This window comes from Arachis hypogaea, chromosome 20 (genome assembly GCF_003086295.3).
Source record: "Arachis hypogaea cultivar Tifrunner chromosome 20, arahy.Tifrunner.gnm2.J5K5, whole genome shotgun sequence".
In the NCBI taxonomy this organism is placed as follows: Eukaryota; Viridiplantae; Streptophyta; class Magnoliopsida; order Fabales; family Fabaceae; genus Arachis; species Arachis hypogaea.
This window is the reverse complement of record NC_092055.1, coordinates 11,123,394-11,137,729: the sequence shown is the minus strand read 5'-3', so window position 1 is coordinate 11,137,729 and position 14,336 is coordinate 11,123,394. Positions and strand designations below refer to the sequence as shown.

At 38.0% G+C, this 14,336-nt stretch overlaps 2 protein-coding genes across 3 annotated transcripts; both read left to right on the top strand.

Moving 5' to 3' along the window:
- The first annotated feature begins 341 nt into the window (after window positions 1-341).
- Window positions 342-3,220, top strand: LOC112784692 (kinetochore protein NDC80 homolog). The gene is made up of 4 exons (XM_025827987.3): window positions 342-1,235; window positions 1,316-1,677; window positions 1,838-2,084; window positions 2,599-3,220. Exons 1-4 carry the CDS (start codon window positions 468-470, stop codon window positions 2,644-2,646), a joined length of 1,425 nt encoding a protein of 474 aa, XP_025683772.1. The 5' UTR covers window positions 342-467; the 3' UTR covers window positions 2,647-3,220.
- Window positions 3,221-10,824: 7,604 nt separating this feature from the next.
- LOC112783239 (kinetochore protein NDC80 homolog) lies at window positions 10,825-14,144 on the top strand. Of its 2 annotated transcripts, none has more exons than XR_011878480.1 (5): window positions 10,825-11,716; window positions 11,797-12,158; window positions 12,318-12,564; window positions 13,167-13,409; window positions 13,586-14,144. XR_011878480.1 is itself a non-coding variant. In XM_025826084.3 (5 exons), exons 1-5 carry the CDS (start codon window positions 10,952-10,954, stop codon window positions 13,832-13,834), a joined length of 1,770 nt encoding a protein of 589 aa, XP_025681869.1. In that variant the 5' UTR covers window positions 10,825-10,951; the 3' UTR covers window positions 13,835-14,144. The 2 variants fall into 2 exon arrangements, 1 of the variants encoding a protein (XP_025681869.1); XM_025826084.3 differs by having other exon boundaries at window positions 13,263-13,409.
- Window positions 14,145-14,336: the final 192 nt, after the last annotated feature.

Sequence of the window (14,336 nt, the reverse complement as noted above, 5' to 3'; positions counted from 1 at the left end):
AAATTATTCAACCAAACCTAAATCAAACAACAAAATAAAAAATATTTTTAAATCTGATGATTTTATTTTAAATAATTTGTTTATAAATAACCAAAATATTAAAAAATAAATATAATATTTAAAAATTGATTTTATTTTGCATAAATTTTATAAATATTTTGCAAATATTTTCAAAAAAAATCGAATCGAAACATACAAATCGTTTAACATTTATAAAATATTGTTTTTGTTTGTTATTTTTATTGTATTTAAAAAATTATTAAATATATTTTACTGTTTTGATATATTTTTATTTATAGAATTAAACGCAGGGGCCCATGTACACCCTTTTCTCCAGAAAACATAATATGATGGCCACTTTGAGCGGGAACTCCCCAAAAAATTGGGAAAAGTAACCTCTCACCCTCACACGGATTTCTTTTCAAAATTAAAGTGTTCTCCGATTACAACTACGGTTAACAGTAGATATGAGACCCCCCGCCGGATCCCGCCGACAACCCGATGACTCATTCATTCCGCCGCCGCCGCCAACTCCGCTGGATTTCCATCAGCGCAATCAGTTCCCCCGCGACTCCGACGCCAGTTTCGCAAGCAGCCGCCCTTCTTCCGCCGGAGGCGGCGCGGGGCGCACGAGGTTCGAGGACTACAAGGAGCGCCACTTTCAGCAATCAGTGATTTCCGCCATCAACTCGTTCCTAAAGTCGCGGGAGTCTACCATCAGGTTCAAATCCGGCGGCACCACACCTTCCGCGAAGGACATCATCGAAACCCTAAAGTTGCTTCTGAGAGAGATCGAGTACCCTGTGTCGAAACTCGAAGAGGATCTTCCCCCTCTCCTGAAGCGCCTCAATTACCCGTTCAAGCTCAACAAGTCCATCCTCAAATCCCCCGCTGCCCCTCACCAGTGGCCTTACTTGCTCGCACTCATTCACTGGCTCCTTCAGATCGCCTCCTTCGGCTCTCACCTCTCCCAATCCACCTCCAATACCGTCTCTTCCCTCCTCCAGGTCAACCTTGTCCACCAGTACACCCTCAATTCCTATCTTAACTACATTAAGGGCCATGATGATGTGGTTGAAGAACTCGAACTCGACATCATCGACAAGCTCAACCACCAGAAGGCCCTCGCCCAGGAGAAGCTCGAGGCTGCCAACAATGAGCTCAAGAGTTTGAGGGATGACTTGGAGAGGCTGAGGTTGCATCCCGTAAAGAAGGAGGAGCTGGAGAAGACTAAGGTAGTTAGATGACTTAGAATTCCTCTATTTTTAATTCAGTTTGGTTTGACTGCTCAATTGTTGTTTGTTTTGATTACAAGGGCATGCTAGAGGACGATGTGAAGAAATTTAATCTTCTGATTGAGGATGTTGGGAGAAAGATTGAGGAGATGGAGAAGGTGCTGGCAGAGAAGGAGAAGGTTCTGGAGGCGAAGGAGCGGGAGAACCATAGGGTTTGCGAGGAGAACAAGGAACTCAGGAGGACGGTAGAGGCACAGCCTGTGAATGCGAGGGATGTGGAGAGGATGAAGAGGGAGTTGCAGGCTTTGGAGAGGGAGATCCAGGAGGGCGAGCTTGCCCGGAATGTTTGGGAGGACAAGTTCTGGGAAATGGAGAATAATCTTTCTCACAAGTTCAAGGAGCTTGAGGCGCTTGCTTTGGATTGCAACCAAGAGCTGAGGAGGTTGAATTCTGCTCTATTAATAATATCTATAGATTATTGACTGTTTTGTCAAAATGAAGCAAATTCTATTGATCTTATTTCTATTAGATAGATGTTGTGTTTGTTGTCTATCTTTACAGTCAAGTCTAGGCACCCTAAACCTCCTTGCTGGTGTTTCTAGGTTGAAGATCGGTGATGATATTCAGTATCAGTTGAATGCCAAGGGAACTACGCCTGCTGATATTATGGGTTTTGACCATAAATTGAGTCTGAAGCCTGCACTTAACTCATACGCTGAGGACATTAAGAAGATTTCTATGGGGAGATGGGAAGAGTTAATTTCCTATCAGCAAATGTCCAATGAAAATGCTGCTAGGCTTGAGGAAAAAAGAAATAATGTTGCAACATTGCAGTCACAGATTGATAAAGTAAGTGCATTATCATGCTCAGAACTTTATTAATGTTGATTCTATACTTTTATCCTGTCACAGATAACCAGTGTGTACTATTCTGTGTCACTTTAAGTTTCAACCTTCAAGGGGGAGATTTTGATTTTCATCTGTGTAGATTATCCAAAGATAATTGTGAACTTGATGTTCTTCTACTGGAAAGTTTTGCTATTAACAAAATGGAATAATGAATAGGTGTAAATTTAATTTAAGTGATGGTGGCAGCATGCTGCACTGCTTTTGGAATGTAGGAGTTGGTCCAGGGTCTTTACTGTAGCTTATACATTTTACCTATGTTTCCAACGCAATGACTTATCATACTTGAGTCGTCTTTATGGTTTTGTTGTTTTTCTGTTCTTGTGCAATATAGTTGCGTATGATGGCTTTATCTCTCACGGGAAGCGCAGGGTCAAAAATGTAATACTCAGAATTAGAAACATATACAAGCACCTAATTTAGATCTCAAATACCCACTAACCTCGTAGTATCGCAGTGGTGCCCAAGGAAAGACACGCTTCTACTTGGGCTCGTCCGTCAGTGAACGAGTGGCGCTTGGTGGCAACAGCGAATCCAGAAAGCCACAGGATTTCTAGCGAACCCACACAGCCCTACAAATTCAGCCGCGGCTTGTGGAGAGTCTGTGCTAGGTTGCTGCATCTTGTACAAGGCCAGACAGTCTGATGCGTCTTCGAGGCACCTCCGATGAGCACATGCAACAGACCAAGCGACTTCACGACAACTATCGGACCATACTCTCGATGTTGTGGTTTGGTGGTCTGCCGGCGTTGACTTTCCCTTGACGGCGGAGACCGGCAGAGACGGCAACAAAGGATTTTATTTGGCGTTGGATGCGGATAAGGGGGGTTGGGAGAGATGGTCCACCGTCAGTCAATTTGGGGGAATGGTAATTTAGGTTAACGTGGTAAATTAGGTTTAAACCATGGTTAACTTAGATGTGGCTTTGGTGAGTGGATGGACTTGATGTCCAGCCCAACTAAAGTTGGCAGATCTTGGCAAATAGAAAGTTGGTAATGTAGCATGATTGTTTTTTTAATGAACATGTCACGTCACAGATGAGATAGCAATATATAATTGGCCTATATAATTATGCTTTTTCTCAATAAGTGTTTTTTTAATTAAATATAATTAAGTTAACAAAAATTCAACAAAAAAAATTTGTCTGGATATATCATTACTTTTTTTTTCGTGATTCTATAGCATATAAGTATTCAGTTATGTTACACATACAAGTCTTTTTGACTTATAAGTCTTACAAGTTGGGCCAAATCCAACAAAAGCTACACTCACCCACAAAAGCGTGTTAACATGCGCATCACGTTTCCAAAGTGCTCAGTCACCATTATGAACGACTCTTCCTCTTCTTCCTCAATGAAAACCACAACTGTTATTTTTTCTTCGTGTTTCTCCTCCTCCTCCTCTTCTTCCTTCTTCTTCTCATTCTTCTTTGTGTTTTTCCTCCTTTTTCTTTGCGTGTTTCATCTTCATTGTCGTGTTTTTTCTCATTCTTCTTTTGATTTTGCAACATTATGTATTTTTTTCTTCTTTGTTTGATTTTTTCCTCCCAAAAAGAATTATGAGAATATGAAATAAGATGAAGAAGAAGAAACAGCAAAAGATGAGAAGGAGGAAGAGGAAGAGTTCTGAATTATGCAGAACTTATCAGAATAACAATACACTCAAATATCTTCGTTTTATACTCAAATATATTCGTGTTACACCCAAATTTACTGCAAATACAGAAATGAGTTATGCTACGTGTACACTAAAATCAACCACCAAAGTCAGCCACCAGTATAAAATACATACTGGAATACAAATATACATTGAAAATAAATTAAACCACACATGTATTTATACACAAATACATTGGTGGATGATTTTAGTGGCTAATTTTACTGTACAAATAGCATTTTTGTACAGAAAAATGTTTCCTCTAAAGCTGCATTTTTTTTCTTCTTCTTTTCCTTATTTCTTTCTTTCTTTTAGTTAAATAAATGTGAGTTCATCATCTTCCAAGTAATTTTGCAACATTATGTGTTTCTTCTTCTTCTTTGTTTGATTTTTTTGTTTTTATTCTTGTTAAGAGAGTAAAAAAAGAAGAAACTTGAGAAGGTAAAACAAAAAGGAAAAGATAAATAAGAAAAAAAAGAAGATGGTGATAATGATAAAAAAAAAGAACCAGCACAGATGAAAAAGAGGAAGAAGAAGTGTTCTAAATTATGCAGAACTTATCAGAATAAAAATACACCTAAAATTCTTTAAAATACACTCAAATATCTTCGTGTTACACCCAAATATCTTTGTTTTACACCCAAATTTATTGCAAATACAAAAATGAGTTATGCTACGTGTACACTAGAATCAGCCACCAAAGTCAGCCACCAGTATAAAATACATACTAGAATACAAATATACATTGAAAATAAATTAAACCACACATGTATTTATACACAAATAAATACATTGGTGGCTGATTTTAATGGTTAATTTTAGTGTACAAATAGTATTTTTATACAGAAAAATATTTCCTCTAATGCTGTATTTTTTTTCTTCTTCTTTTCCTTATTTCTTTCTTTCTTTTAGTTAAATGAATATAAAATTCATCATTTTTCAAGTAATTTTGGAGCATTATGTGTTTCTTCTTCTTCTTTGTTTAATTTTTTATTTTTATTCTTGTTAAGAGTAAAACAAGAAGAAACTTGAGAAGGTAAAATAAAAAGGAAAAGATGAATAAGAAAAAAAGAAGAAGAAGATGGTGATGATGATGAAAAAAACGAAGCAGTAAAAGATGAGGAGGAGGAAGAGAAAGAGTTCTAAATTATGCAGAACTTATCAAAATAAAAATACACCTAAAATTCCTTAAAATACACCCAAATATTTTCGTGTTACACCCAAATATCTTTGTTTTACACCAAAATTTGCTGCAAATACAGAAATAAGTTATGCTATGTGTACACTAAAATTAGCCACCAAAGTCAGCCACCAGTATAAAATACATATTGGAATACAAATATACATTGAAAATAAGGGTTAATACCCAAATTCGTCCCTGAAAGATCACGCGATCTTCATTTTCGTCCCCGAATGATTTTTTTAATCAAATTAGTCCCCTAAAGAATTATTTTAAACCACGTTCGTTCTTCCGTTAACTGAGTGACGTCGCCGTTAGAAATCTGCTGACGTGGATTGTGACTTGGCTGCCCACTCTAACACCTGGCATATGGTGTGTGTATTGATGACGAGATATGTTTAGGGTGTTGCGTCAATTTGGTCCCTAAGTGTCAAATAAATAAACCCTAATTCCCAATCTTCAAAGAACACGATTGCCTTGCTTGAGCGTTGTCGCAGACCTCGGTGCCATGATGGGAAGCGAAAGTGGAGGGTCCGGTGGTAGGTTTCCGTCGCACTCACACAGTAGTTATACGTCAAGCTCGTCCATGCGAAGAAGAAGACAAAACCATGAGGAAACCTGTTTCTGTGGTTTAAAAACTTTGATTAAGAAATCTGGGACATCAAAGAATTCGGATCGGTTGTTTCATACTTATGCAAGATATCGAGTGAGTTTAATTTTGTATGAATGATACCATCATGTTGGCTTTTACTCTTGTTCTGGGGTTTACACTGTTGTTCAATGTTTTTAGAAAGGGAACCATTGCAATTTTTTTAAATGGGTGGAAGAAAATGAAAATGTAGCTGTTGCAGAAGATTCCAGGGGTGTCCCAAAAATCGAAGGAGAACTGGACATTGATTATGAAGATTGGAAGGTTAAGTTAGCATGGAGAATAAGTAGTTTAGAAGCAGAAGTCAGAGTACATAGAATGTTAATGTGCTTCATGTTCACTAGTGTGATGCTAGTCATCTTAGTAGGAGCTTTACTTTGCATGTCATATATGTACAAGTAGGACTGAGTGAATGTGATATGGTGATGTGATTTAGGGAGCTGGTTTCGTTGTTTCTAGTACCCTGGCTAAAGTATTGTAATCTGAAACTAGAGGTTATAAATGGCAATTTGGATTTTGAATACACCTGTGATGAAAAGATAATATGTAAAGAAGCAAATGGCAAACCAAAGACATAACAAGATAATAAAGTTCCTTAAATTTCTTAATATAAAGTGTCAACACAAAAGGTAGTAGAGTTCCTAAAAGTGATTCAACAGAAACACTTCATACCAAGGCAAAACATGCACCCAAAATAGAGGCCTTACAAAACATTGATACTAGATAGTGTTTAACACAAACATATCTTTCCTAGTCTATAGCCTAAAACCAAAAAAAAAATTTGCATATGTTCCGATTAATGTGCTTCAGATGGCGTCGTCTTTCTTCCTTGGCCGTTTGAACCCTGGAGTCGGGACGAAGGTCATAAAACTTGCAAGCTTCTTGGTTGTCGCAGCACTAGATCCTTTGATTGTTCCAGCAGAAATTGGAGTTGTTGCTGTTGGTGGAGCAGGTTGGGGAGAGGCAGCTCTTTTCCCTTTTCCCTTACAAACTTGAAGCTTTGGTGGTCTTTCCCTCACCTTAGCCTGCATGACATGTGAAGTAAACACATGAATAGAGAAACTAGACAGATGGAGTAACATGAAATTGAAATTAAAGTAGTTAATCAAACCGATGTTGATTCAGTGGCTGCATTCGATCGCTGTGGTGGTGGGGAAACAGACAATGGGATAGGATTATCTGGAGTAGCATCAGTAGCATCAGTTGGGAGCTCATTTGGTGAATCTGTGTTAGGTTTCGTTAATGCCAGTTGCAGCTGCATTAAACGTGCTTCTTCTTCAGCTTCAGCCTGTTTTTTCATTTTGCATGTTCTCTTGTTGTGTCCAACCTCACCATAGAACATGCATCGGATGGGGTTATATTTTTTCTTTATTCTTGTCTTGGACCCAGACCTTCCCTCATCTTTGTCTTTTCTTCTATTCTTTGTGGGTCTACCTGGTTTGGGCTTAATTGGAGGGAAAACTGGTGCAGGACAACCTGTTTTTTCCCATAAATTTTGGCCCTTGACTGGGTTAACATGGAAAGCATACGTTTTTCGGTATGATTCCATGGTTAACCACTCATGGCAGTATTCCTCAGCCCTCTTATCATTTTTATCTTGTATACATGATATGGCATGCATACAAGGCATACCTGTGCATGCAGTTAATATTTCAGACATAGTTTTGCATTGTTCATTTATAGTACACTTCAGTTTCTGCATAAAGAGTGAGAATATATACCTGTCAATTGCCAGAATTTGCATGTGCAAGTTCGCTTTCCTAAGTCAACAACCATTGTCGTTGGCCAGCCGTGAACCTCGTATAACTCCTCATTCTGATCACCACTCCATTGTGGGCTCCAATGCTGGGAAAGCTTTGTCATTGCCTCAAGCCTGCTCTGTTGCACTGGAGGCAGAATACCATGGTAGTTTGCCAGTTTCTGCCTATTGTCGATCATGGACTTCATTATGATCCTCCTAATTTCCTTTGCCAATGTAAGGATAGGCTTAGCCCTATCATGCTTGGTCCTTGCATTAAACGATTCACAGGTATTGTTACAGATAGTGTCCATTTTAGGCCCTTCACGAAAATGAGATTTGGTCCATGATTCTTTCGGCCACTTATCCAGATAAGCCCATGCTCGTTCATTTAACACCTTCACCCTCTTCATGTTTCTTTCAAAGTCACTAACAGTCCTGGATCTAGCACATTCCCACACCAGCTCCTTTATTGTGGGCTGGGATACAATTTTCGTTGCTTGCATTGCAGGTTGTGTGCTGGGCAGCTTCAACAAAGGTGCATTGGTTGACAGAATTACATCATCTTCCTCACTCATGCATTCCACCACGTGTGGCTCTGAAACTCCATGTTCAAAGAATATGTTCATGACATTGTGATTCCTTTTACAAGTCTTACACAATTTGAGCAGATCTTTATCAGTCTCCAACTTCCTCAGCCCACTCTCAAGCGACAGCCAAGGAACCTTCCACCAACATATACCCCCCAGCATATCCCAGTTCCTTATAGTATCCTTTAACAAAAAACACGTCCAACGTATCCCCATCAACCCCCATCAGTACTTCTGTATTATCTGGTTCGTAGATTCTACTTCCTTTCTCATTATTTTTAAAGCTTCCACCATGATGAAATATGAAAGTCATCGGAGGACCCTCCATCTTAGAATTTCAAGGCCTCCAAACCCTATACAAAAATTAAAACAGAACATGAAAAACACTAAATCATCACCAACACAGCAACTAAACCAGTAACCATTACTCCATTAACACAAAAATAGTTATCATTTTTTCTAAGCCAAAAAAACAGAGTCTTTCCTCATTTATGCATTCAGCCGATCATAAACCAAACCCTGGGATGAAACCCTAGACCCTATGCACTAACAGATTCTTAACGGTGACTCAATCAAATAATGCGGAAACTAGGGGTTTACATAGTTTTACCAATTTTTTTTCACAAGATACAAAAAATTTTACCTCTCACTTCGAATGCAGAAACAATGATGTGTACTTGCGTTCAGGTTTCCCACCAAGATCCAGAGCAGACGCATGAACAATGCTCCACGACTACTCCAATGGTTGCGGACAATGGGGCGGTCTTCTTCGTCTTCGTGATGCTTGGTTAGGGGTCAGAGAAACAGAGAGTCACGCTGGGAATGAAGAAGAATAAGTAAGGTTAGAGATCAAAGACAAAGTGTAAAACGTTACACTCTACCCTCAAAACGCAGGCGTTTCATTGCAACACTCTGAAGTTGCCAAACGATGTCGTTTGATTAGGGTGGGCAGCCAAGTCACAATCCACGTTAGCAGATTTCTAACGGCGACGTCACTCAGTTAACGGAAGGACGAACGTGGTTTAAAATAATTCTTTCGGGGACTAATTTGATTAAAAAAATCATTCGGGGAAGAAAATGAAGATCGCGTGATCTTTCAGGGACGATTTGAGTATTAACCCTTGAAAATAAATTAAACTACACATGTATTTATACACAAATACATTGGTGGCTGATTTTAGTAGCTAATTTTAATGTACAAATAGCATTTTTGTACAAAAAATGTTTCTTCTAATGCTACATTTTTTTCTTCTGAATTAAACCACACCTCAGCCACTTGATTGGATTCAAAACAATAAAAAGAGGAGAAGACTTGTAAAGACTTGTATGAGAAAAATGCTTGTATGTGGAGAACAAACTGCTCATCAATACCATAGATGGGCTGCAAAATACATCCAAAATACACCATATTAAAACAAGCATAAGCTATAGAATGCAAATAAAACTATAAAACCATCATAAAAAATAACAAAAAATCAGATTCATGAATCATCATTAAACAGAAACTAAAACAATTTAACTAAAAGAATAAGACAATTCACCCTCAGTGAGATGAAAAGTCATAAACTCAAACTTTCCTAAAATATACCCAAATATTCCTGATTTACACCCGAACGTCTGATATAAAATGCAGAAAATTCATCAGAACTAGTACATTAGATTCAATTCAAACAAGGAACAATGAATAACAAGTTTCACAGGTAAAGTCTACGTATTATTCAGCTACACAATCATAAACTACTAACTTGATTCAAATTCAGATTCAATTATTAACTGGAATTAAACTATATACCTCAGAAACTTCATTGGATTCAAATTTAAAATCCACTTTGCTCTGGTTCAGTTGATAATCTGAAGTTGAATCATCCATTATCTTCAAAACAATTTCAGAGCTTGATTTCAGAAATAATGAAAAACGAGAAAATCGAAAAAAGAGAACAGAGAGAGAAACTTACGTAAACGGCGAAGGATAAAACAGAGAGAAACGCACGAAAGAGATCGAAAAGAGAAGACAAAAAAACGCAGAAGAAATTCGAAGAAGGAAACAAAATCCTTTTGAAAAAGAAAGTTATATATTCACGCGTTGATTGATTGAAAAATCTGTTACGGAGACGCGTGAAACATACGTGCTATGAGAAGCGCGTTTTAGGAATAAAAGATATTGAAAACTTGTAAGACTTTTATAATGAAAAGGCTTGTACGTGAAGATTAATCGATGTTTTTAGTGCACTGACATATTTTTAGTAAGAATGATTATGAATTGATTCTCGGTATTAAACGCATTTTAGAAATTTTATTCAGATTATGTTTTTATTCAACCGACATATTTTTAGAAAGAATATTCATAAATTATGCACGATACTGAATACAATTTGAGAATTTGATTCAGGTTATATTTTTATTGGACCAATATTTTTTTATAAAGGATGTTCATGATATTAAATAATAACATTATAATTTCTATTTTATAATTAAAACTCTCTTTATTATAAAGTAATGAAACCTTAAAAAGAAAAGAGAGACAAAATTTAAAATTATCCCACCAAAACGCAAATCAAACAACAAAATAAAAAAAAATTTAAATCTAATGATTTTATGCTAAATAATTTGTTTATAAATAACCAAAATATTAAAAAATGAATATAAGATTTAAAAATTGATTTTATTTTGCATAAATTTTATAAATATTATACAAATATTTTCAAAAAATTTCGAATTGAAACATATAAATCGTTTATCATTTATAAAGTATTATTTTTATTTGTTATTTTTATCGTATTTAAAAATTATTTAAATATATTTTACTATTTCGATATATATATTTTTTTATGGAATTAAAGAGAGTGGCCCATGTACACCATTTTCTCTAGGAAACATACGAGGGACACTTTGAGCGGGAACTCCCCACAAAATTCAGAAATGTAACCTCTCACTCTCACACTGATTTCTTCTCAAAATTGAAGTGTTCTCCAATTCCAACCACCATTAACAGCAGATATGAGGCCCGGTGCTGGACCCCGCCGACAAAAGGACTCATTCATTCCGCCGCCGCCGCCAACTCCGCTGGATTTCCATCAGCGCAATCAGTTCCCCCGCGACTCCGACGCCAGTTTCGCAAGCAGCCGCCCTTCTTCCGCCGGAGGCGGCGCGGGGCGCACGAGGTTCGAGGACTACAAGGAGCGCCACTCGCAGCAATCGTTCATTTCCGCCATCAACTCGTTCCTAAAGTCGCGGAACTCTACCATCAGCTTCAAATCCGGCGGCACCACACCTTCCGCGAAGCACATCATCGATACCCTAAAGTTGCTTCTGAGAGAGATCGAGTACCCTGTGTCGAAACTCGAAGAGGATCTTCCCCCTCTCCTGAAGCGCCTCAATTACCCGTTCAAGCTCAACAAGTCCATCCTCAAATCCCCCGCTGCCCCTCACCAGTGGCCTTACTTGCTCGCACTCATTCACTGGCTCCTTCAGATCGCCTCCTTCGGCTCTCATCTCTCCCAATCCACCTCCAATACCGTCTCTTCCCTCCTCCAGGTCAACCTTGTCCACCAGTACACCCTCAATTCCTATCTTAACTACATTAAGGGCCATGATGATGTGGTTGAAGAACTCGAACTCGACATCATCGACAAGCTCAACCACCAGAAGGCCCTCGCCCAGGAGAAGCTCGAGGCTGCCAACAATGAGCTCAAGAGTTTGAGGGATGACTTGGAGAGGCTGAGGTTGCATCCCGTAAAGAAGGAGGAGCTGGAGAAGACTAAGGTAGTTAGATGACTTAGAATTCCTCTATTTTGAATTCAGTTTGGTTTGACTGCTCAATTGTTGTTTGTTTTGATTACAAGGGCATGCTAGAGGACGATGTGAAGAAGTTTAATCTTCTGATTGAGGATGTTGGGAGGAAGATTGAGGAGATGGAGAAGGTGCTGGCAGAGAAGGAGAAGGTTCTGGAGGCGAAGGAGCAGGAGAACCGTAGGGTTTGCGAGGAGAACAAGGAACTCAGGAGGACGGTAGAGGCACAGCCTGTGAATGTGAGGGATGTGGAGAGGATGAAGAGGGAGTTGCAGGCTTTGGAGAGGGAGATCCAGGAGGGCGAGCTTGCCCGGAATGTTTGGGAGGACAAGTTCTGGGAACTGGAGAATAATCTTTCTCACAAGTTCAAGGAGCTTGAGGTGCTTGCTTTGGATTGCAACCAAGAGCTGAGGAGGTTGAATTCTGCTCTATTAATAATATCTATAGATTATTGACTGTTTTGTCAAAATGAAGCAAATTCTATTGATCTTATTTCTATTAGATAGATGTTGTGTTTGTTGTCTATCTTTACAGTCAAGTCTGGACATCTAAACCTCCTTGCTGGTGTTTCTAGGTTGAAGATCGGTGATGATATTCAGTATCAGTTGAATGCCAAGGGAACTACGCCTGCTGAGATTATGGGTTTTGACCATAAATTGAGTCTGAAGCCTGCACTTAACTCATACGCTGAGGACATTAAGAAGATTTCTATGGGGAGATGGGAAGAGTTAATTTCCTATCAGCAGATGTCCAATGAAAATGCTGCTAGGCTTGAGGAAAAAAGAAATAATGTTGCAACATTGCAGTCACAGATTGATAAAGTAAGTGCATGATCATGCTCAGAACTTTATTAATGTTGATTCTATACTTTTATCCTGTCACAGATAACCAGTGTGTACTATGCTGTGTCACTTTAAGTTTCAACCTTCAAGGGGGAGATTTTGATTTTCATCTGTGTAGATTAGCCAAAGATAATTGTGAACTTGATGTTCTTCTACTGGAAAGTTTTGCTATTAACAAAATGCAATAATGAATAGGTGTAAATTTAATTTAAGTGATGGTGGCAGCATGCTGCACTGCTTTTGGAATGTAGGAGTTGGTCCAGGGTCTTTACTGTAGCTTATACATTTTACCTATGTTTCCAACGCAATGACTTATCATACTTGAGTCGTCTTTATGGTTTTGTTGTTTTTCTGTCCTTGGGAATTTAGAATCATCAATTATTCAGTTGTACTTGCATTACAATCATGTCTGCAGTAATTGCAGATGATGATTCAGCTATTCAAAATATTTGTTTTTTTTTTCCCATCTTTTAGTTGCCATATTTACTCTACTGTATTACACACAAACTAAATTTATGCTTTGCATCTACTGTTGATTTAATTTCTCTATATTTTCTGGCAATCTTTTCTCACTTTGTCAGAGTCATTTAGATGCGTATTGGAAGCAGAAGTCGTCTACCCTGTGAAAACTGTTGCCTGACTTTTGTTCTTCTGCTGTGTGTTACATTATCCACCAGATGGAAGCTGAACTAAACATGATAAAGAATGAAACACAAGATTATGTAAATAGATGTTCAGCTGAAGCAAAGCGAATGTTGGAGGATGTCCACGTAGCTGGTCATGACCTGGACATTATGGAAAGAGAGGCAGCTGAGGTTCTGAAGGTAATTCCATGGTTGTTAATTCTTCAGTAAGTAATTGAAGTTGTGAAGACTTGAAACATGTCTCTGGCGTCATTCTCTTCGTTGTGTTTAGGACTCAATCAATCTTGAGAGATAAGTTATGTTTCTGGCATGGTTCTTGTGTAACATGATTGCATCCGTTCTGGTTTCTTTTTCAGGCTGCCCAATTGAATTTGCAGGAAGCAATTAAGCAAAGTGAAGAGGAAATCCAAATGCGTGCTCGTGAGCTCCTGAAGTTGGTTGATTCAGTATCAAAGTATAAAGAATACGTGGGTTCTAAAATTTCAGAGATGAATAGGGAACTATCAGAAACTGCAACTGCTGTCTCTGAGGCATACAGGGGTTCATTTCCATCCCAATTCACCAATATATTGAATACAAATCGCCAGCCTGAGAGTAGAGATTGAGGCATTGTGCATATATATGCTATAGCATCTATGCAAACCAACCCCCCCCCCCCCCCCCTTAAAAAAAAACCGCATTGTGTATATTTTTTTATTTTGCACTTGCACACTCCTACGAGTGCTTAACTTGTTTTTTTTTAAGCTGAAAATTGTGCTTGGATGTTATTATTACAATTATTAAATCGAGTTATCATGTGTGCCAAGCTGTAGATGTTTTGAGAAGTCTCTTGAATGTAAAGATTAGTCAAATTGTAAAATAAAGTTTGAATCACATTATGTCATCATACGTAGTCATGCCTATTAAGTATTAGCTTAGCAAAACAAGGTTGATTTCTGTAAAATACTATTTTCTTTTTTCCACCGTCTTTGATTCTTGGTTATTATAGATTATTTTTTTATTAGAAAATTTTGCCTAGCAAACATATGTACCATAGTTATAAGTTCCATGAAATAAAAATGTTTATTTGTTGAGAAATATTCCTTGGTTTCTTCTGTTTTTTATTTT